The following is a 22,045-nucleotide window of genomic DNA, read 5'->3' as shown; positions in this document are numbered from 1 at the left end:
ATAAAAAAAATTCAACTAGCGCCCCACTAATTTCAGAATCGATTAGCTCTAAAAATTTATCTAACACTTTTGGAATTTAATGCACTTTTCCAGAACATAAAACAGATCACTACTCATGCAAACGTTTTCAGTCTCCATTATCATCAAACGACTACTTCATTTTTTTCAACGGGACAAATCGACTCGGGTTTGAATTTTTCATCAAAGGTAACATGGGACAATTATGCGTAGAAACTAAACCGGCTAAAGCGATAATACTCTTATGCATAGGAAAGTCGCAAACAATTGCAATCCTAAAAAGATATACATCTGGTTCAATTCAATTAGAGAAGCTGAAGAACACAGACTCGTTTTCGTACTAATACAATCACCCTTCCAAATCTGCGATAAATATTTTGCAATAAATTAGTTTTCCATCTACAGCTTTGTATTGTAGAGAGCCTAACGTTCATTATTCAAAAAGTGTCTTCCTCTTCCTAATAAGAATTTGCCTACATTACCTGCAAAACGAATGGCTCTAAAGCAAAGTGGCCAAATAATCTGCAACAGAATATTACCCGGACAATAAACATCGGGTCTATTATAGAAACATCACAGCCTCTTAAGGGACCAGTGTTGAGTAGACCTTCCATCAGATAACAACAGTTCAAGAGTTTTTTTTTAATACTGTTTCGCAAGGAAAATAGATCGCACACGATGGGCGAAACTCGAGCAACAATGGTTTCCAGCAGAACGATCGTGAATATTATGAATGTGACCATCCTCAAAGCTGAATCGACGGTTAATAGTGGCGGTAGTGATCATGTTTGCAAGTGCTTGAAACAGATAGATCTGTTGCTGTTGATCTATCGATTTATCCGTTATGTATGCTTCAATTTGTTTCGGAGTGCACAGTGGCAGTATTTTATTATGCTAGAAGCTATGAGACGTTGTTGCCCAACAAGCAACCATCAGGAACAAGGAATTCCGCAAATCAGTTCATGTGATAAAGCGATTGAACTCCCCGATGAAGAAGATATAGAAGATAAGGTAAGTGTGGTTTGAGACAAATCTTCTTTTTGATTTTGTATCATATCCTAAAAACCAGTTTATTTAACTTGTTGTTTTGAATTTATATCTGGATGCTTTACTACATTTTATTCAATGTCAAAGTTGAAATACATTTGAGTTTAAAACCACCAGTCCTCTGGCATTCATATCATAGTGTTAAGTTAGTTTTACAAATTTCAAATTTCGTTAAACAATTTACATGCTGTTACAATTTTTATAACGGTAGATTCCTTTTCTGTGCTGTTTTGTAGTATGTCAGCCATTGATCCGTTGATACCAGACCTCTGTTGGATGGATCCTCTGCATTCGACTAATATGTGCGATGAATCGTTATTTGAACTCCACACCAGTTGCATATTGGTGGGCTGTTTTGGCTTAGGATATACGAGTAGGTTAGCCGAGTATGTCCTATCCTTAATCGTGTAAGATCCCGTTGCTCGGAAGCATTACTTAGCACGATCTGGAAACTTTGCGGAAGATTGTTTGACTCGCCTAAATAGTTCTTGACTTTGATACCATTCTGTTTGCCACGTATTCCATACGTCGTTTCTAATTGTGCGCACGATATCTTGCTCTGGTATGGGGATATTGTGTAGAGGTTGATTTTTACTGTCTTTTGCTAATCTGTCGGCTTGTTCGTTACCAATAATACCGGAGTGGCCCGGTATCCAGCTGAATATTATGTTTCTGCCTTTAATTTTTTCATCGATACTTTGAATCCATGGATGTCTGGATCTACCACTTTGTGGCGCATCCATACAGCTTGCAGAATCGGAGAATATGATTGCATTTCGAATTCCTTCTAAATTTGATATGGCGCTTTTAATAGCATAAGCTTCAGCAGAAAATACGCTGCACATGCTTGGTAGGCAGTGGAACACATTCTCATCAGCCATGATTACTCCGGCTCCACAATAGTTTCCATCTTTTGAACCATCGGTATAGATTTGTTCGTAGGAGTCGTACTTGTTAGTGACCAGTTCTTGGAAATGTGGAAGTACAACTCTTTTGTTGGTACCTACTTGTATGTTTTTCCGCAACTCATAGTCCACGTGTGGTGCTTTTGTGTACCAATCTCTGTCACGTGTCCTCGAGAGTATGAATCCTGAACCTCTGGGAGTATGAATCCTGATATCTGTTGAAGCAGTTGATTTACTCTTCTTACGACTGGGAAGTCCGTTGCTCTGGGATCCTTTTCCACAAGTCTTATAGCTAATTGTACTAGTCGCTGAATTGAAGCAAAACGGAGGGGTAGACATCCAGCCTCGGCCATTATTGAAGATATGGGGCTAGTTGTAAATGCACCGGATGCTCGGCGCACTACATCATTGTAGTCCAACATATTCATATAACATATATAATATTCGTTCCATATTGTCTATATATGCTGATGCTGGTGAGTCCCATGCCAAAAAAATAATTTCGAGATTACCAAAGCAGATCCTACTTTCAAAAGTGTATCTCGGCTGCTTCATTTCAACCGAGAGCCCAAAATTTATAGAATACGAATTCTGCTGCTACAACTTCTCTTGACGCCCATAAAATGCTGCAAAAAAATTGAGCTTTGAGTCCAATATTACTCCAAGAATTTTCATTTTTCTAACTCTAACTTCTAACTCTGTTATTGAGCCTGATAGCTCGACCTCGTTTTCGGTGCTGCACGTCACAGACATGAAGTAGCTTTGATTTGAAAGGTGCAATGGAGAATCCGACGTTGGCGGCCCAATCGTGTACAGCGGAGACTGCTTATCATAGAATTTTACGCACTGTTCTGTGTTGCTTGCCCTTGACTATAAGGATTACGTCGTCGGCGTACAAAATTATGTTAACACCGTCTGGAATCTTGCAGAATACTGTTAGCAAAGCCACTAGAAATAGTGTCACGGATAGGGAGGATCCTTGTGGTGTGATAATGAGTGCCCAGGCTTCAACTCTTTACTTATGGTCTTCTCGTGAATGCGAATGCGAAACACATTCGGTTAATTTCTCTCGTAATCGAAAAATGTCAGCATTTGAGAAACCGATGAATGAGTTCGTGGAGTAGTCGTCTGACCAGAGCCTCAAATATTCATCTTCATGAAGCAACTTCGGTCCGAATTTTGATAAACATCGCATGAATATTCAAAACATAGAATGACATAGTCAGACGACTACTCCACGAACTCATTCATTCGACTGTCACTGAATGTGTTTACTATATGCAGAAAAAAACATAATTAGCATTGTTTATGTTGGTGTTTATCACTGAAAGTGCCTCGCGGATGAAAATCGGATTCAGTCCTGTGTGATAAATCACTTTACTCATTTGAAACGTGTTCAGATTTCAGATAATTTATCAATTTGTAAAATGTGCATAAATATTCAATGACTAATATTCAACTGAATATTGACTGTCCAGAGCCGACTATGAATGTGTCGGAAGTGAACTGACAAATGAAGAAAAATTGTCTTCACTAAAAATTTTCGATTATTTTACACTCTGCGTCTGACTATGTCATTCTATGTTTTGAATATTCATGCGATGTTTATCAAAATTCGGACCGAAGTTGCTTCATGAAGATGAATATTTGAGGCTCTGCGAACGCTTCAGTGTTTGCCCACGCCACGCGCGACCTAGTGGCGGGATACGGAACGTATCGAGAGGTTTAACACTACGTGGTGACCAGAGTGTATGTAATTAAGAGTGGCGACATGTGCCGCATTTGACAGGTCTCCTGCTCGTTTGGAACACGATTTTGTATGGGAATGACAGATGAATTTTGTTCCAATTCTGACAGTGTCGCCACTCTTAATTACATACACTCTGGTGGTGACGAGTCGTCGCTGTGGTGTGTTTTGACGTGTGTACACACTAGCTTTTTCAAGCTCGGCAAAATCGGGCACTGCTGTAGCTCAGCAAATTTCAAAACTGAACCTCGGCAGAAAATTTCATTTATTACTGATTCACAGCAACCAAAACGTCACTTTTACTGAGATCTCGGCAAAAATAATGTTTGCTGATAGAGGTGAGCCAGCCAAGGGCTGAAAACCTCTTTAATAAAGACGATAATAATGTTTGCTGAAACTCGGCGATGCCCATCTCGGGAAAATAAACAAAAAATGCTGAGATCTCGGCGAAAAAAATTAAGTAGCACGTCCGACCGACCTGAAGTCTTTCTTTCGTGGCAAAACGATGTCGCACGATAGCTTCCACGGGTAATGTCATTATGCACGGTCCGGCTTCAACACCCTAGGGTGGCACCTTCGTTTGAAGGTTGCTTCAATCGGTTTATAAATTCAAAATTAGAATTATAATTCATCAGAGAAAAAATGATTATTACCTTCTACCCCGAGTTTGTTTCCACGGTGGAGTCTATTCTGGTCTAATACCACGATGAATCGTGTACTGGTGGGGATGAATTTTTATCTGCGCAAATATTTCAGTACTATAATATACATTAGCACATTCTTTGGCAGTACTCACAATTTATAATAGCTTTTTGGAGTTTAGCCTATTCAGTTCACTGTAATTCTTGGCGATGTCTATCTAGCCTAAATAAAGTAATTTTGAGTACTAGGAATAGTTTTAACACATTCTTTTGACATACTTTTCTCAGTTCGGTATTCACATTCCCGAACAATCGCCTAACGAACTGCACACAATCACTTTTTGTAACGTTGGATTGTCTTCTTCAACGGCCAGAATAGAAAGAACGCTATCGCATTGCTTTAGGTATATTACATTTAAATCTCATCACGAACGATCCCGAAACCTCGGCCTCTGTCGTATGAGCATTAGAGTGATTGAAATTTTGACTTTTTCGCTCCCCTATGCTTAAATGATTGTTTTTGCTATTTTAATAGTCCTCCCAAATTTTTAGCTGATTTGGATGTAATTTGGTTGTGCACGTGCCGTTTGAAGGTTATATGAAAATTACTATGAGAATTGCCACTTATGTTAAGGATCGTTTCGTGAAGCAGCCCAGAATATATTTGAATATATTTAATGCATCGTCATCATAGATCCTAAGCTGAAAGTCAGTTGTTGTTGCGAAGCAATCTGACTTTTGTGAGCAAAATTATAAAGAAAACAGAAATGATCATTATTGATATTGATGTTATTCTTTTACGTGTTAATGTAGGACCAATTAAGTATCATAAAAATGCAACATTTTTTAAAATTTTCGTAAAAATCATCTCGTATCCGTGAAACTTTTTTTTTCTTTTGAATTGTCAACCATTATTCAAATAGTAGTTGCAACTAGTTCCAAAAAGATAAAAAAAAAGTGGATTCATGATTCTTATTTATTGATCACCTCCACAAACGTCAATTCTGAGACTAACCCACAGGCAAGCTGACCATTACCGAAAACTGGATAGTAATGGAACTACTGTTCTGATGTTGATTTTTCATTATAGTTATATGAGTGTTATAATGGATTTTATACAACTCATTTGAGTTGCATTATGTTCAAAATCCCCCATTTCGTTGGCATGGAAAAGTAGGCCGTTTTATCACTCAAAGACGAAATGTAAAGCAGGTATTATGATCATAATAGATATAAGATCAAGCTTAAACGGCCTACTTTTCCATATCAACGAAATGGGTGCTTTAATGAACATTATGCAACTCAAATGGCTTGTATAATATTCATTATAATACTCATTTGGGTGCTATAATGGAAAACCCACATCAGTACAGTAGTTGTATGACTACGTTTCACTGAATTAGCTTGGGTAAGTGATCAAATAGTGTATTCTCTGCGTCGCTAAACAAATAAAAAATAAAATAGTTTGATAATTTCCAAAGGCAAATTCATCTATCGCTTCACGGCCTGTCGAACTATGCAATGTAGCACGGTAACGTGGAATCTGATTGTTCTCTGCAGCAACATAATTTAAAGGCAAGAATGGCCATGTGGAATAAATTAGACTGTTTAATTTTGGTACAGATTTATCACATTAAAGCCCATTTTTCATCATTGCAATAAAAAACGTGTGCAACTCGATTTTTTCAGCACTCGTACTTACAACTTATGCTGAAAAAATCATCTTTTTACGACTAGTTGCACAAACTACTATTATTAGGGAAGTTTGTGTGCAAACAGATAAAAAAAATACGGCGTTGAGATATTGAAATTTTAGTAAACCTTTTAAACCATGAACATTTTCTATGATCTATTAAAATTCAACAATATTTTGATGGTTATTTCAACAATTTTGACGTTTTTGACATCATATAAAAGGATATGAGACCAAGCTTATAGAACTTGAAACTTAAATGTATTGATTTCGTTTTATATGATATCTTAAGTATGATTGGCATACATAATGCATGGAAATAACATTCAACCAGTCAAAACGGAGTATGGCATTCCAACAAGCAAGCTAAATCCCGGTTCTCTTAAATTTTATTAAATATTGCGAACTTCTCATGTAGTTGCGATATCGTAAAAGGCGGAGTAGATCCAATTATTGATAGAATTAATTATAGTTTGTAATTCTGTTGGATTTTTCTTACCTATATTTACCTTTTGTTTAACGGCTTCCGTATTTCGGTTCAACCGGCTGGTTTCATAGTTTTGTTAAATATATGAATAAATTTTGAAAAATATGTTTAGGTCAAAAATACAGCACACACTACACAAGTAACCAATAAGCCGTATATTCCATCTAATCGGCCATATAGTGCTACTGTAATGCTAAAATAGCCGTATATTGACTCTAAATGGCGTTTTGGCGTAATATAGCGCAAATGGTTACTTGGGTAGTAACTATGGAAACCATATAATCTTGTTTAGCCTGCTAAGATCACTTTGCATGGTTGACTGTACATTAGCACTTTTACATATGATTTATTATAACATGAAAGGAAAACTTTGGAGACGTCCGTACACACATACCTCATTTCACCGTATTTGGTAAATTTTACCGAAATCTCAACAGCTGAACCGTTCGGTAATTTATTTTACAGATTTTTTGTAATTTTCTCCATTGCTCAACTGTCAAAATCACCGAAAATCAGTTAAATTATTTACCGAACAGTTCTGCTGTTGAGATTTCGGTAAAATTTTACCGAATTCGGCGATTTATTTTAAGTGTGTACGTCTATATTGGCTAGCACGTGTTAATATTATTACTCAGAGTTGGCCACCGACCTCGGGAAAATGGTCAACACTATCACTTACCGATTTCATCTATCATTACTTAGAACAAGGCCACATCCACCGATTCTTTCTTTATGACATGCTACTTTCAGAAGAGAGAGATTTAGCTTAACATATGGGATTTTTATTGGTGTTTTTTGAAGAGGGATGTTGTTTCATTGCAGCACTGATGACAGTGGGGCCCTTCGGGATGTGATGGAAAGAAGTGATAGAGACGGATCGTGACTTACATGCGATAGCGGGATGTTGACAGTGATGCGCGCAGCTTAAGCTTGTAGATCAATGGGTCCTCGGACAGTGGTTCGTCTAATCAGGTACGCGGAAATAGGACTTGGACCTGTACGGTAGGTTGCTTTCGACCAAAATAGCCGCGTGGTGAATATTTTACAATGTCGGATTGGTTGTGACAAGTCGATTGCGAATAGCCAGATCGTGATAGTCAGCTTCTCTGCAATCCGATATCTACGGCGTGTCGGTGAGCCATTTGGGATCGGTCTTCGACGCTACGTTTTACCACGTTTTGTGCCGTTTAAATGCCACTTGTATGTACACTATTTTTTAAAAGGGCAACTAGATGTTGCTTCTTTCGTGGTCAAGAACGTATTCCCCAAAGCCAGCCCCATTATACAAAATCTCCATCAGCTCTATCAACAGTCTCTCCTTCCATCTCCATTGCTTTCTACACCCTTCTCTCTCCCAAATCCGGTGGTGCGGTTGATCCAAATTATCTATTTTCGGTAACACATTTATTCATATCATCTTTTGGTAACTTTAGTGTAAACGGTGTGTCAATTGCATAGTTTTTTTCAAGAAGTTCTAAATTACTTGCAGGATTAAGCATTTTTATTAACTTCAAATACTTGTTTTTCCTTGTCTTGTTATTATTCTACGCAGTAAAGGCTCAATGAATGTTTATTGTTCCAATATTTAAAAATACGGTAACAAACAAAACGAGCATAATTTAGACACTGACTGCTTTTTAAAACCACGTTTTACAAGCAGAGTATGTACACCGCTTTAGCCACGAATTGAACGGAAAAAGTAATGTGATGTCAAAATTGGGGCTGGGAGTCAGACCAAGCGCTATGAATCATACCAAAAAAAATAAACCTTTTCAATTCCATTTTATGGTACAGTATGATATACCGTAGAAAGGTTCTGGGCCAATGAGCTGTGTGCTTGAGCCTTGTTTTGCAAGCTCGTCTGCCCTTTCATTACCTTCAATGCCACAGTGCCCTGGAACCCAGTACAAATTTACGGAGTTCTCGTGGCACACCTTTCGCAATGAAAGAATGCATTCCAAGACAAGTTTTGATCTACATTTAAAGCTACTCAGTTCCACTTGTTACGTTACCTTTCCTATTGAACCAAGGCCGGAGTGGCTCTTGGTAGGGGAGGGGGCTTGAGAAGCCACCCTCAGGTCCATCCTTTGGACCTTCCGTAGGCAAGAATTGAAATTTCTGGATAAACTACAAAAAAATTGGTCTTGACATTTACATTGAAAAAGGAACTTAAAACACTCCAAAATTAGATTAAAATTTTGTTTGGAACTCAAAGTTGGACAATAAAAGAAACGTAGAGAAGTAAAGTTGTAATGTGGAGGCTGAGTCAGTTTATAGGACCAGTAGATCAGTTCAAATCTGTATATCAGCTGATGGTCGTAAACCACTGGTGTGAGTTTGATAGGCGGATATTTAGAATAAGTTGTACCACAAATGTCGTGAATCTAACCCTTTTTTCCTCTAGTCAATGAAAATTTCGAAGGGAAAAATTTCCGTTGGCTGAAATTAATCTGAACGCTGGGTTGACCGACAGCAATTATGGTAATTGATTTTAATCAGAACGCCGGCTTTACCGACTATAATTATGATATGAGAAAATCAGAACGCTGTGAGTCGGGTCAACAAGAGAACTTCATAAACGTTTCGATGACAGTTTTTTTTTCGATTTAGTAAGGCTATTGAAAAATGACCAGGAACAAATAACAATGTTATTGTGGAGTGAGACCCCCTTAGCTGACCTTGATGGGATTTGTAGCTTGAGTTGAAAAGGGGTCTTAGAACCCAGGCTTATTTATGATCTTGGAACAATCTAAAGGAACGCTCGGGCACCTTGTACTGTGGACCTTATCTCCGGGCTTAGGCTCAGAAGACCCTAATCCTTAAGAAAGCAGATGAGGGCCATAATGCTGGCTGCATCATCAGAGATGCCGTTCCTAATGCTAGTAGATATTCTGTAAGCATCTTTGGGAACCTCAAATTTGGGGCATTGACACAAATTGTGTTCCATAGATTTGTGGACAAGGCAAACATCACTGATTGTTCGGAAGGGCTCTCACCGAAATTATGTGAGAGCCGCGTGTGTCCAGTTCGATGCCGGGTAATGACCTGTTGGTCCTTCAGGTTGACGAGATCTTTTTTTTTTTTATTTCTTTATTAAAGAGGCTTGCAGCCCTAGGCTGGCTCACCTCTGAAATAGACGAGATCTGTCTACGCGAAACTGCGTGAATGTAGCTGTTTCATGCACTCGATCGACGTAATTCATTATTATTATTTTAAGAAAAGCAGAATAATCCGTAATGAACTCTGACTTTCTGATTTATTTCTTATAACGTAATTCTTGATTTCGCCATGCTATTTTTCTATCCACTAATTCTTTTAAAAATACATTCTTTTGCTAGGTAAGATTAATAAACTGTAGTAAATCAGGTTCCATTTTTTCACATTTTCAGGATTCGGACGATCTGTGTTATGACAATTCATGGATTGAGGTGGACGGTGGATTCTATGATGATTCTTCCAGCGAGTGGGTAAGTGATACAGATTCAATCGATATTCCAGAACACCATTTGCACAGCCATGATCTGTGAAAAAAAATATTTGTGTAGCAACTGCAAGGCCGTGCAAAGATTGGTATCTTGATAAAATGAACAAAAAAATTCTAGGATATTGCGACTGGTAGAATAGATGTTTTGACGTTGGTTTTCTCAGTCAAAATTAATTAAGACATCTAATTTGGCATAGCCCGACGTTGCGATCCCGTGTATCGGACTTTTTTTTTTAAATAGGTCCAATGCCAAATTAGCTGTCTTAATTAATTTAGACTGAGAAAGCCAACGTGAATAAAAAAATATTTTTATAATTTCCATTTCGCGGATTGATTTTATATAATTGATCCATATATTAAAAAACCCGACTTAATCCACCTACAGTGAACGCAACCCTTCTTACACTTTTGAATGGTTGTGTGTGCCCAGTGCATATTACAATTTCTATGCATATGACCTTCAATTGAATATAAAATAACTGATATTATCATGCTTTTATCGATTTCAAAATAAAAACCCGACTTAATCCACCTACAGTGAACGCAACCCTTCTTACACTTTTGAATGGTTGTGTGTGCCCAGTGCATATTACAATTTCTATGCATATGACCTTCAATTGAATGTTAAATAACTGATATTATCATGCTTTTAACGATTTCAAAATAAAAAACCCAAATCAATCCACCTAGCGTTGGTGGTGCCTTTCTCGCGCATTAAAAAATAAGATAAACACATAAGAGAGGTCAAAATAGCATATTAGGGGGATAGATTTTACTTTTTCCATCAATTCATATGCATTTGCGGTCATTTGAATCCATTGCTGCAATCTGTAAAAAAAAAAAAATCGTTTTTGAAATTTTTTTCCCAAGGGGGTACCCTTGGCAGAAAAACAATGTTTTTTTTAATAACTTTGGAACGCAATGACCGCAATGACTGCAACTTGTTGCGAGCGAATAATGCTAAGTACCAAAAAGTGAATCTCACATTTTTGTACACACAAACACACACACACATACATACACACATACAGACATCACCTCAATTCGTCGAGCAGAGTCGATTGGTATATAATACTATGGGTCTCCGAGCCTTCTATCAAAAGTTCGGTTTTGGAGTGATCCTATAGCCTTTACGTATACTTTGTATACGAGAAAGGCAAAAAGGGATATTTCTGGAAATTTAACAATTTTTAAAAAAATACAAAAAGACTGCAGATTTGATTTGCCGCCTTAAATGGCAATATTACAGCTTCTATTTAAGCCCAAAAGAGTTCAAATCGGGTCATAGACGGCTGAGATATTGGTGTGACAATTCTTCATTAGTAGTCTGAAAATATGTCTCATATTCGTATTTCACAGATATCTCTGAAACCGAATTTCCGATTGCAGAAAAAAATTAATGGGTCCAATGACAAAAACATAGCTTTCGTTTAAAGATAAAATCGCACAAATCGGTCCAAGGACGACTTGTATCTTGATGGGACATATTTTACCAATGTGTGAAGTTGATACGTCTAATGCTTTATGTTCGTATTTCAGAGATATCTCCGGAACCCAATGTCTAATTGCAAAATCAAAATACAATGGGTTCAATGGCAAAGTCATAGCTTTCGTTTAAAGATAAAATCATGCAAATTGGTTTACAGACGGCTGAGATATTTATGTGACATTATTTTGTTATCTTTCTGAAAATACACTTCATGTTCGTATTTCTCACATATCTCTGGAACCAAATGTTCGATTGCAAAAAAAAATAAACTCGTACAATGACAAAGTCATAGCTTTCGTTTAGTGTTAAAATCGTGTAAATCGGTCCACGGACGGCTGAGATCTTGATGTGAGATTTTTGTAACGCACACACATACGCACACACGCACACACGCACACACGCACACACACACACACACACTCACACACACACACATACATACATGTGCTCAGTTCGTCGAGCTGAGTTGGTTGGTATATACGATTTGGGTCTCCGAGCCTCGGATAAAAAGTCGGTTTTTCAAGCGATCTTTATACCCTTCTTAGGGTGTAAGAAGGGTAAAAAGGGATATTTCTGGAAATTTAACAATTTTTTAAAAAATACAAAAATACTGCAGATTTGATTTGCCGCCTTAAATGGCAATATTACAGCTTCTGTTTAAGCCCAAAAGAGTTCAAATCGGGTCATAGACGGCTGAGATATTGGTGTGACAATTCTTCATTAGTAGTCTGAAAATATGTCTCATATTCGTATTTCACAGATATCTCTGAAACCGAATTTCCAATTGCAGAAAAAAATGAATGGGTCCAATGACAAAAACATAGCTTTCGTTTAAAGATAAAATCGCACAAATCGGTCCAAGGACGACTGAGATCTTGATGGGACATATTTTACCAATGTGTGAAGTTGATACGTCTAATGCTTTATGTTCGTATTTCAGAGATATCTCCGGAACCCAATGTCTAATTGCAAAAACAAAATACAATGGGTTCAATGGCAAAGTCATAGCTTTCGTTCAAAGATAAAATCATGCAAATTGGTTTACAGACGGCTGAGATATTTATGTGACATTATTTTGTTAGTTTTCTGAAAATACACTTCATGTTCATATTTCTCACATATCTCTGGAACCAAATGTCCGATTGCAAAAAAAATTGAACTCGTACAATGACAAAGTCATAGCTTTCGTTTAGTGTTAAAATCGTGCAAATCGGTCCACGGACGGCTGAGATCTTGATGTGAGATTTTGTAACGCACACATACGCACACACGCACACACGCACACACACACACATACATACATGTGCTCAGTTCGTCGAGCTGAGTTGATTGGTATATACGACTTGGGTCTCCGGGCCTCGGATAAAAAGTCGGTTTTTCAAGCGATCTTTATACCCTTCTTAGGGTGTAAGAAGGGTAAAAAGGGATATTTCTGGAAATTTAACAATTTTAAAAAATACAAAGAGACTGCAGATTTGATTTGCCGCCTTAAATGGCAATATTACAGCTTCTGTTTAAGCCCAAAAGAGTTCAAATCGGGTCATAGACGGCTGAGATATTGGTGTGACAATTCTTCATTAGTAGTCTGAAAATATGTCTCATATTCGTATTTCACAGATATCTCTGAAACCGAATTTCCAATTGCAGAAAAAAATGAATGGGTCCAATGACAAAAACATAGCTTTCGTTTAAAGATAAAATCGCACAATTCGGTCCAAGGACGACTGAGATTTTGATGGGACATATTTTACCAATGTGTGAAGTTGATACGTCTAATGCTTTATGTTCGTATTTCAGAGATATCTCCGGAACCCAATGTCTAATTGCAAAAACAAAATACAATGGGTTCAATGGCAAAGTCATAGCTTTCGTTTAAAGATAAAATCATGCAAATTGGTTTACAGACGGCTGAGATATTCATGTGACATTATTATGTTAGTTTTCTGAAAATGCACTTCATGTTCGTATTTCTCACATATCTCTGGAACCAAATGTCCGATTGCAAAAAAAAATTGAACTCGTACAATGACAAAGTCATAGCTTTCGTTTAGTGTTAAAATCGTGCAAATCGGTCCACGGACGGCTGAGATCTTGATGTGAGATTTTTGTAACGCACACACATACGCACACACGCACACACGCACACACACACACATACATACATGTGCTCAGTTCGTCGAGCTGAGTTGATTGGTATATACGACTTGGGTCTCCGGGCCTCGGATAAAAAGTCGGTTTTTCAAGCGATCTTTATACCCTTCTTAGGGTGTAAGAAGGGTAAAAAGGGATATTTCTGGAAATTTAACAATTTTTAAAAAATACAAAGAGACTGCAGATTTGATTTGCCGCCTTAAATGGCAATATTACAGCTTCTGTTTAAGCCCAAAAGAGTTCAAATCGGGTCATAGACGGCTGAGATATTGGTGTGACAATTCTTCATTAGTAGTCTGAAAATATGTCTCATATTCGTATTTCACAGATATCTCTGAAAACGAATTTCCAATTGCAGAAAAAAATGAATGGGTCCAATGACAAAAACATAGCTTTCGTTTAAAGATAAAATCGCACAATTCGGTCCAAGGACGACTGAGATCTAGATGGGACATATTTTACCAATGTGTGAAGTTGATACGTCTAATGCTTTATGTTCGTATTTCAGAGATATCTCCGGAACCCAATGTCTAATTGCAAAAACAAAATACAATGGGTTCAATGGCAAAGTCATAGCTTTCGTTTAAAGATAAAATCATGCAAATTGGTTTACAGACGGCTGAGATATTTATGTGACATTATTTTGTTAGTTTTCTGAAAATACACTTCATGTTCGTATTTCTCACATATCTCTGGAACCAAATGTCCGATTGCAAATTGAACTCGTACAATGACAAAGTCATAGCTTTCGTTTAGTGTTAAAATCGTGCAAATCGGTCCACGGACGGCTGAGATCTTGATGTGAGATTTTTGTAACGCACACACATACGCACACACGCACACACGCACACACACACACATACATACATATGCTCAGTTCGTCGAGCTGAGTTGATTGGTATATACGACTTCGGTCTCCGAGCCTCGGATAAAAGTCGGTTTTCAAGCGATCTTTATACCCTTCTTAGGATGTAAGAAGGGTAAAAAGGATATTTCTGGAAATTTAACAATTTTGAAAAAATACAAAAACACTGCAGATTTGATTTGCCGCCTTAAATGGCAATATTACAGCTTCTGTTTAAGCCCAAAAGAGTTCAAATCGGGTCATAGACGGCTGAGATATTGGTGTGACAATTTTTCATTAGTAGTCTGAAAATATGTCTCATATTCGTATTTCACAGATATCTCTGAAACCGAATTTCCGATTGCAGAAAAAAATTAATGGGTCCAATGACAAAAACATAGCTTTCGTTTAAAGATAAAATCGCACAAATCGGTCTAAGGACGACTGAGATCTTGTTGGGACATATTTTACCAATGTGTGAAGTTGATACGTCTAATGCTTTATGTTCGTATTTCAGAGATATCTCCGGAACCCAATGTCTAATTGCAAAAACAAATGGGTTCAATGGCAAAGTCATAGCTTTCGTTTAAAGATAAAATCATGCAAATTGGTTTACAGACGGCTGAGATATTTATGTGACATTATTTTGTTAGTTTTCTGAAAATACACTTCATGTTCGTATTTCTCACATATCTCTGGAACCAAATGTCCGATTGCAAAAAAAATTGAACTCGTACAATGACAAAGTCATAGCTTTCGTTTAGTGTTAAAATCGTGCAAATCGGTCCACGGACGGCTGAGATCTTGATGTGAGATTTTTGTAACGCACACACATACGCACACACGCACACACGCACACACACACACATACATACATATGCTCAGTTCGTCGAGCTGAGTTGATTGGTATATACGACTTCGGTCTCCGAGCCTCGGATAAAAAGTCGGTTTTTCAAGCGATCTTTATACCCTTCTTAGGATGTAAGAAGGGTAAAAAAAAAAAAAGTGAATTGTGAGTCCTGTCAAGCGCAAGATTTTTTAAATTTCAATTAGAAAAATCACACTTTGCTTACATATAGGGTAATTCGCCAAATGTTGAACGGCTAATTTCTTCGCCTATTGTTGAACGCACGTGCATTTCTTATGGGAGTTCAACAATAGGCGAAGAAATTAGCCGTTCAACATTTGGCGGTTTCCCCTATGTCTATTTTACTCCTCTTAGAAACATGAACAATTAATCTAATCAATTTTTGTTTCATGAGAAGGTATGAAAGTGTGCTATATCTGCTAAATTTTTGTTTTTACTACCAGTAACAACTCTGTGATTTGATGAAATGTGATCAACTAGAAATGTAATCGACTAGTAATTGATTTTTGCGTAGGTTCTAAAACATTAGTATTCTGAAATTTTGATTCTAAAACAAAGGAAAAATTTCCTTCTTTAATGCTTGTCATTTGAATCCCTTCTTATACTCAGTCGAGCACATTTACGTCTTTACTACAAACGACTCTCTACATTTTGACGTACTATATCTCGAAATCTCTTCCTACATTTGTCGATTATTCTCTTGATCCCTTTAATATACATATATTTGGGCTTTCTACATTTAGGTATCCTTCATATCTCAATATCTCTTTATCTCGACCTGAGCAAATTATGACCAGAACATATCGAGAATCTCGATATGTTCTGGTCATAATTTGCTTAAGGATTCTTTTCCTTGTCGATATATTAAAATTTCTAGGCTAGTAATAATAACACATCAAAAACAAGAGATGACATTTGATTTGTTGTGGTTTTCCATAGCAACCAGCTTTTTTCATCTAGTAGGGACACGGTAGGTATTTCCATCCATCGTCCTAGAACTCCACTATAGTAGAACGTGTCTCCTGAGTTTACCATTTGATTCGGATGAGGTTGGCAAAAAAGTGTCTCTTCTATTGGTTTTCGAGACTATGGTGAAAAGACGAAAATGCCTCACTTAACCTTACCCATTTCGATTTCCCTTTCATTCCTCGATCTCTCCTTATCTCGCGACCAGTACGCTAAAATATGATCTTCGAAGACAACGCAATTCGCTATCACTTCAAAAAATGAGACCAAGTACTGCTAATTTGAAACGATCGACGATGTCAATCATTCAAAACATTCAGGAAAAATATGTAGAAAACGGGCTTCAAGCTTGCACAGCCTAGAAGAAGCATAACTAGTAGCAAGATACATTAATTTTCCCTATTCAAAACAAAGTCGGCATAACGTTGTTCAAAGTCACCAGCTACTCAGAAGCTTGAAATCCATTATCTGGAAATCTTATAGTTTTGGTATGGATTGGAAGGAACCCTTTATATTGAATATCGTTGCATCGACTTTCGGAAAATGAATTGCGAGTGTTGAACTGTGTGTCTAGTGTTGAGAATTTGGGCTTATTAGTACCCGCTAAGCTGCGGGTCGGGACTTCAAACCCCACGGAAGAAAGTGGTTGTCTCGAATATATTTTTCGTCTAGTTTTTAAACATAATAATTAATTTCAACTCCGGGGGTGTTCAATACCCGAATATTAGGCAATAAACTTTGTTCAATCTTTTTGGAATTATTACTTATTCCCTAAACCTGAAGCAACATATTTTCAGTTAAACGTACCATGCTTCTCCATCTCCATTCTTTCCCACTTTGTGCTATCACATTGAAAACATTTATAAAATTAGATAGAAATCAACATCTTATGATTTTTTTTATTTCATTTCAGGAAATAATACACAACAACTCTTGGTATGTTGGAGAGGACAATAACGATATATCGTGAGTATCTTATCAATTGGGAATTACATTGCAATTTAATACTTAACCGTAGAATATTGAAAAATAATAAACATTCTAATTATTCTACAAAATGTCTATTTCAGTTCATTGAGCAGCAGAACAGAAGAAAATATTGTTTTTTACTTGGAGAGCACAGACGACAGCAAGGAAAACGACCATGAAAACATCTACAACGTACAACGCATTGCAGCTAAAGACCCCTTAGAACCATTTTTCGAACAATCGGAGATAGACTGGGATGCTCCGCTTTGTGATCAGTCCGACGAAGAGGAAATGGAAGAGGAGTTATTTCATCAATACGAGGAAATCTACATCGACGACGATTGTTTTGCTTTGGTTGCAAGCTGCCAAAATGAGGCCAGTTTTTGCACTGATGAGGATTTCCACAAGTTGGCGAGCGATGTTTCTTCAAATGGAAATGTTGCCATTTGTTCTAGTGTTTTCACATCAGATGAAATTCTAGAAGATGCCGATGATGTACTACCGTAAGTATATTTTAAATACACTGTTTCAAAATCTAAGATATTCTTGTTTTTTATTTATAGAATCGACGACGAAGAGGTTTTGGCAGCAATCACTGGTGTGTCGAAGAAGCATCCAACTTGAAGTATTCATGTGCTCTATGACTAGAAAATTAGTCGATAGTTGGACAATATATTAGTACATGCCAATGTACAATTCTATGGAATAATGAGACTGGTAATGTATGACAATTTAATAAATGTGATAATCTAATTTAGTTTAAAATATTTATAAGTAAAACATTGTAAAAATAAATCAATAAAATAATGAGATATTTGAATCAAACTTTTATTATTTTCCCAAATGTGATTCCATCTTCATCGAAGAGCAGCAAAGTTATGTCCTTCTGCTAATGGTTTATAATATTTTGCATACCAGTGAGAGCCATTTGCTTCAAGCTACGATAAAAAAAATACATGGAAGAGGTCAACGTCTATCCATCCACTTCAGGAGAAATCAATAAATCTAAGAGGGTTCGGGGACAGTGAGCTTTTTGGTAGTAGGCTTTGAGTAGGAGAGTAGGCTTTGAAACTAAATTTGTTGGTTTAGTTTCAAAGCCTACTCTCGAAAACAAATCACAGATCGAAATAAAATCGAAAACAAATCACAACCCATAGAAAACTCGTAGTTTCAGGTACTATTTGTTCGCGTACTGACTAGGAGATCGTAGTGTGCCGCGCGCGAATGAAGACGTTCAAAATTTTCTGCGTCCGTGTTTTTTTTTCTCCGCTCATCCGTGGTTTCGGAACATTCGGCTGTCTCAGAATCCTACATTTTTCATTTATTTGTGTTTTGCAAATATTTTGTCGTTTATGATTGCGATTATTCCGATAAACCATATAGTGTTCAAGTGTCGTGCGTTTTGACGATTAGATTCAGATAAGAAGAAATGTATGTGCTGCTACTGTGAAGTGTATACTACTATAAGTTTCCTGGATCTTGGTGGTCGGACCATAAAATGACTGATTTTGGAAAGGAATCAAATTTTGGTGAGATCAACCTAATAATGTGTTTTTTGCAGTTATTTCAAATACACCTATATAAGAGTAGGGTTATTTTTTTTTCAAATCAATGTCTTTTCAAAGCATTTCGGGGTCCCGAACAGCCCTAACCTCCAAGAGCAAAATTTCAGAAATGCATAGTTTTCCACACGGCCAGTTCCGCATGGTCGGGATCCCAGAATCTTGATTTTACTTGATTAGATGAATTGAATGGTTTTTTTCGGTTGCGCCCTGCTCTAATGTAGGTCCATCGTAAATTTATTGTACTGAGTAACATGACTCATACAAGTAACATTTCATATTATTTTCCTCCTGTAAGAGAAGATCCATTAATAACCTAACGCAAAAATTGGCTATTTTCAATCCCCCTACCCCTCTATGTCACATTCGTGTGAACTATCCGCAAGGTTTGTATGGGTCGTTACACTTGAGGCAACCCCCCTTTGAGCGACTATAGCTATTGCGCTTCGGCATACATTTTTAAAGCAGCAATTGCATCTTTGAGTTCAATTTCAACTAGCTGCATCGTAAATTTTTAATTACGGAGGAGTTTGGGCAAACATTTTTCTATATTTGGTTTTTGAGCCTTTTAGGTCGTTTTCTTCGTCAAATACTTCAAATAAAACTTTGTAAAATGTTTAGTATAATTATCTTTAAAATGCATGGTTGATTTTTGTATTCGATGAACCTAGAGGAATCGTTTTGCTCACTGAGCAGAAAGTACAAATTTGGTAAATTTAGATTTGTTCAACGGATAGTTGTTGATAGATTAAGGTTAAGAAATCGCCTGTAAATTATTTAAAGAATAAACTGTAAATAAAATCGATATTAGCATACTCTTTCGACAGCCGGTTGGCAAGAGTTTAAATAAAAACAGGTAAACAACATAGTCTGTGGGTCGAATTGCCAGCTTGAGGCAAACCTCCATGACCTACCTTACCCTATCCAACCACCAGCTCCGTAGAACTTATGAGGGGGTCGCCAAGCCTCTCGTTAAGTAAGTTCTACATCAACATTTCCTTTCCTATCCCTAGTTACGGTAAAGATGGGCGTGGCCGGGAGTAGTAATCCTCATGCTTATGCAATTTTTATCTTAGATTGGAATCAAGGGTAATTCCCAGCATTCCTGAGAATTTCACGAAAAATCTTCGAATTTCTTGTGTAAATTCCATAAAATTTTCCGTGAATTGTTTCGAATAAAATCTTGTGAAAATTTCAAAGAATTTCTCCAGCAATTCCACCGGAAATTTATACAGAAATTATACCGAAAATGAAATCAACAATGAAATTTTCGGAGGAATTCCTGGATTAATTCGCAATAAAATCCTGAAAGAATTCCGGTGGAAACTTCAAGATTTCCATTGGGAGATCCTCCAGGAGTTTCTCCGAAAATTACTCCTGGAATTCTTCCAGGTGTTCCACCGGCATTTCCACCAAGAATTTCTCTAGGATTTCCTTCGAGAATTATTCCGGTAGTTCTATCAACAGTTCCTCTGAAAATTCTCCTGGGAATTTCGGCAGAATTGGAATTTATTTAGGCTTATTCAGGAATTTATATAGATTTTCCACCAGAAGCTCCTCCGAAAATTTCTCTGCGAGCTCCTCAGGGAATTCTCCGGGAGGTCCTCTGATGATGATGATGGTCCAGCTACAAACCCCAACAAAGGTTTCAGCTAGACAAGATTTGTCTATAAGATGAATTCTCTTGTTTCCGAGAATGCTTCTGGTAGTTTCCCCGGGGTTCCTTTGAAAATTCTCCAGGGAGTTTCTTCAGAAATTCTTCCAGAAAATTCCTTCGAGAGTTCTTCCGGGAATTCCACCAGCAATTCATCCGGGAGTTTCTCCGGAAATTCCTCCTGGAGTTCCATCAGAAGCTATTCCAGGAAACTATTCAGGCTTTTTCTAGGAAATCATTTAGGCTTTCTTCAGAAATTAAGCTGGAAATTCCTCCCGAAGTTCTTCCGATAGTTTCTCTGGTAGCTCATCCGGGAGGTCCTCTAGGAATTCTTCTTGGAGTTCCTCTTGAAATTCCTCCGGGAGTTCTTACGAGAGGTCTTACGGGAGCTCCTCCGGCAGTTCCTTCGGGAATTCCTCCGGGAGGTCCACCAGCAGTTTCTACGAGAATCCCTCCGGAAGTTTCACCGGCAGTTTCTCCGGGTGTTTCTCTGAAAAGGAACTCCCGGAGGAACTCCCAGAGTAATTTCCGGAGGAACTCTCCTTGGATTTTCTACAGGAATTTCCGGAGAAATTATCAGAGGAATTCTCGGAGGAACTGCCGGTGGAATTTCTGGAGGAATTTATTGAAGAACTACAGGAAGAATTTCCGGAGGAACGAGAAGAAACGGGAACTCTCGTAAGAATTCTAGGATGAACTCCCAAAGGAACTTCCGTAAGAACTCCTGGAAGAATTCTTAAAAGAACCTCCCGGAGGAATTCCCGTAAGAACTCCCAGAGAAATTCTCCGAGGAACTTCTGGAGGAATTTGTAGATAAATGCCCAAAGTAATGCTAAATGAATTCCTGGAAGTAAGCCTGATTGAATTCCCGAAGGAACTACTGGTGGACTTCAGATGAACATCCGGTGGAATACCCTAGAGGAAGAGAAAAAATATCTCTGAAGGAATTTCCGAAATCCCATTTCCCGTGAAATTCCTGTCAAATATCCTCCAGGAATTCCCTGTGAAGTTCCTGGAGGTATTACCGGAGAATTTCTTGGAAAAAACTTCTGGAAGAACTCCCGGAGGACCTCCCACAAGCACTTCCGGAGGAATTCCCCCATGGAAGTCCTGAAATAATTCTTAGAGAAGTACCGCTGTCTCCGTATCGCGTTGGGTTGCATGAATTCGACTCATACGATAAGCTTGGAAGTACTTGCGGGAGTACTGCCTCTGACAGATCGTTTCGCGGAATTATCGCTCCGGTTCCTCATCTGTTGTGAGGTTCTCAATCCATTGGTCATTGACAACTTCGAGAAGCTACTCGAACAAAACCCTCAAACTCGATTCATGAGTATTTACCACTGGTACATAACGCTGGAGGTAAGCCCTTCTTCGGTAGATACCAATCGTGCTAACTTCTTAGACTCCTTCAGTTCCTCTGTAATTTTTGATCTGTCCATGAAACAGGAGGTTCATGGAATACCAGACTTCCTTCGTCCGGAGGTCATACCTCCATTATTTGCAAGCAAATACGGGCA

At 37.7% G+C, this 22,045-nt stretch overlaps 1 protein-coding gene across 1 annotated transcript; it reads left to right on the top strand.

Annotated features, from left to right (window-relative positions):
* Positions 1 to 339: 339 nt before the first annotated feature.
* On the top strand, positions 340 to 18,134 carry LOC134205333 (uncharacterized). Its single transcript, XM_062680499.1, has 5 exons — positions 340 to 1,029; positions 9,928 to 10,005; positions 17,254 to 17,306; positions 17,411 to 17,812; positions 17,873 to 18,134. The coding sequence occupies exons 1-5, from the start codon at positions 697 to 699 to the stop codon at positions 17,931 to 17,933; spliced, it is 927 nt and encodes a 308-aa protein (XP_062536483.1). The 5' UTR covers positions 340 to 696; the 3' UTR covers positions 17,934 to 18,134.
* Positions 18,135 to 22,045: the final 3,911 nt, after the last annotated feature.

Source organism: Armigeres subalbatus, chromosome 1, assembly GCF_024139115.2.
Source record: "Armigeres subalbatus isolate Guangzhou_Male chromosome 1, GZ_Asu_2, whole genome shotgun sequence".
Classification (NCBI taxonomy): Eukaryota; Metazoa; Arthropoda; class Insecta; order Diptera; family Culicidae; genus Armigeres; species Armigeres subalbatus.
This window is presented reverse-complemented; position numbering and strand designations above follow the sequence as displayed.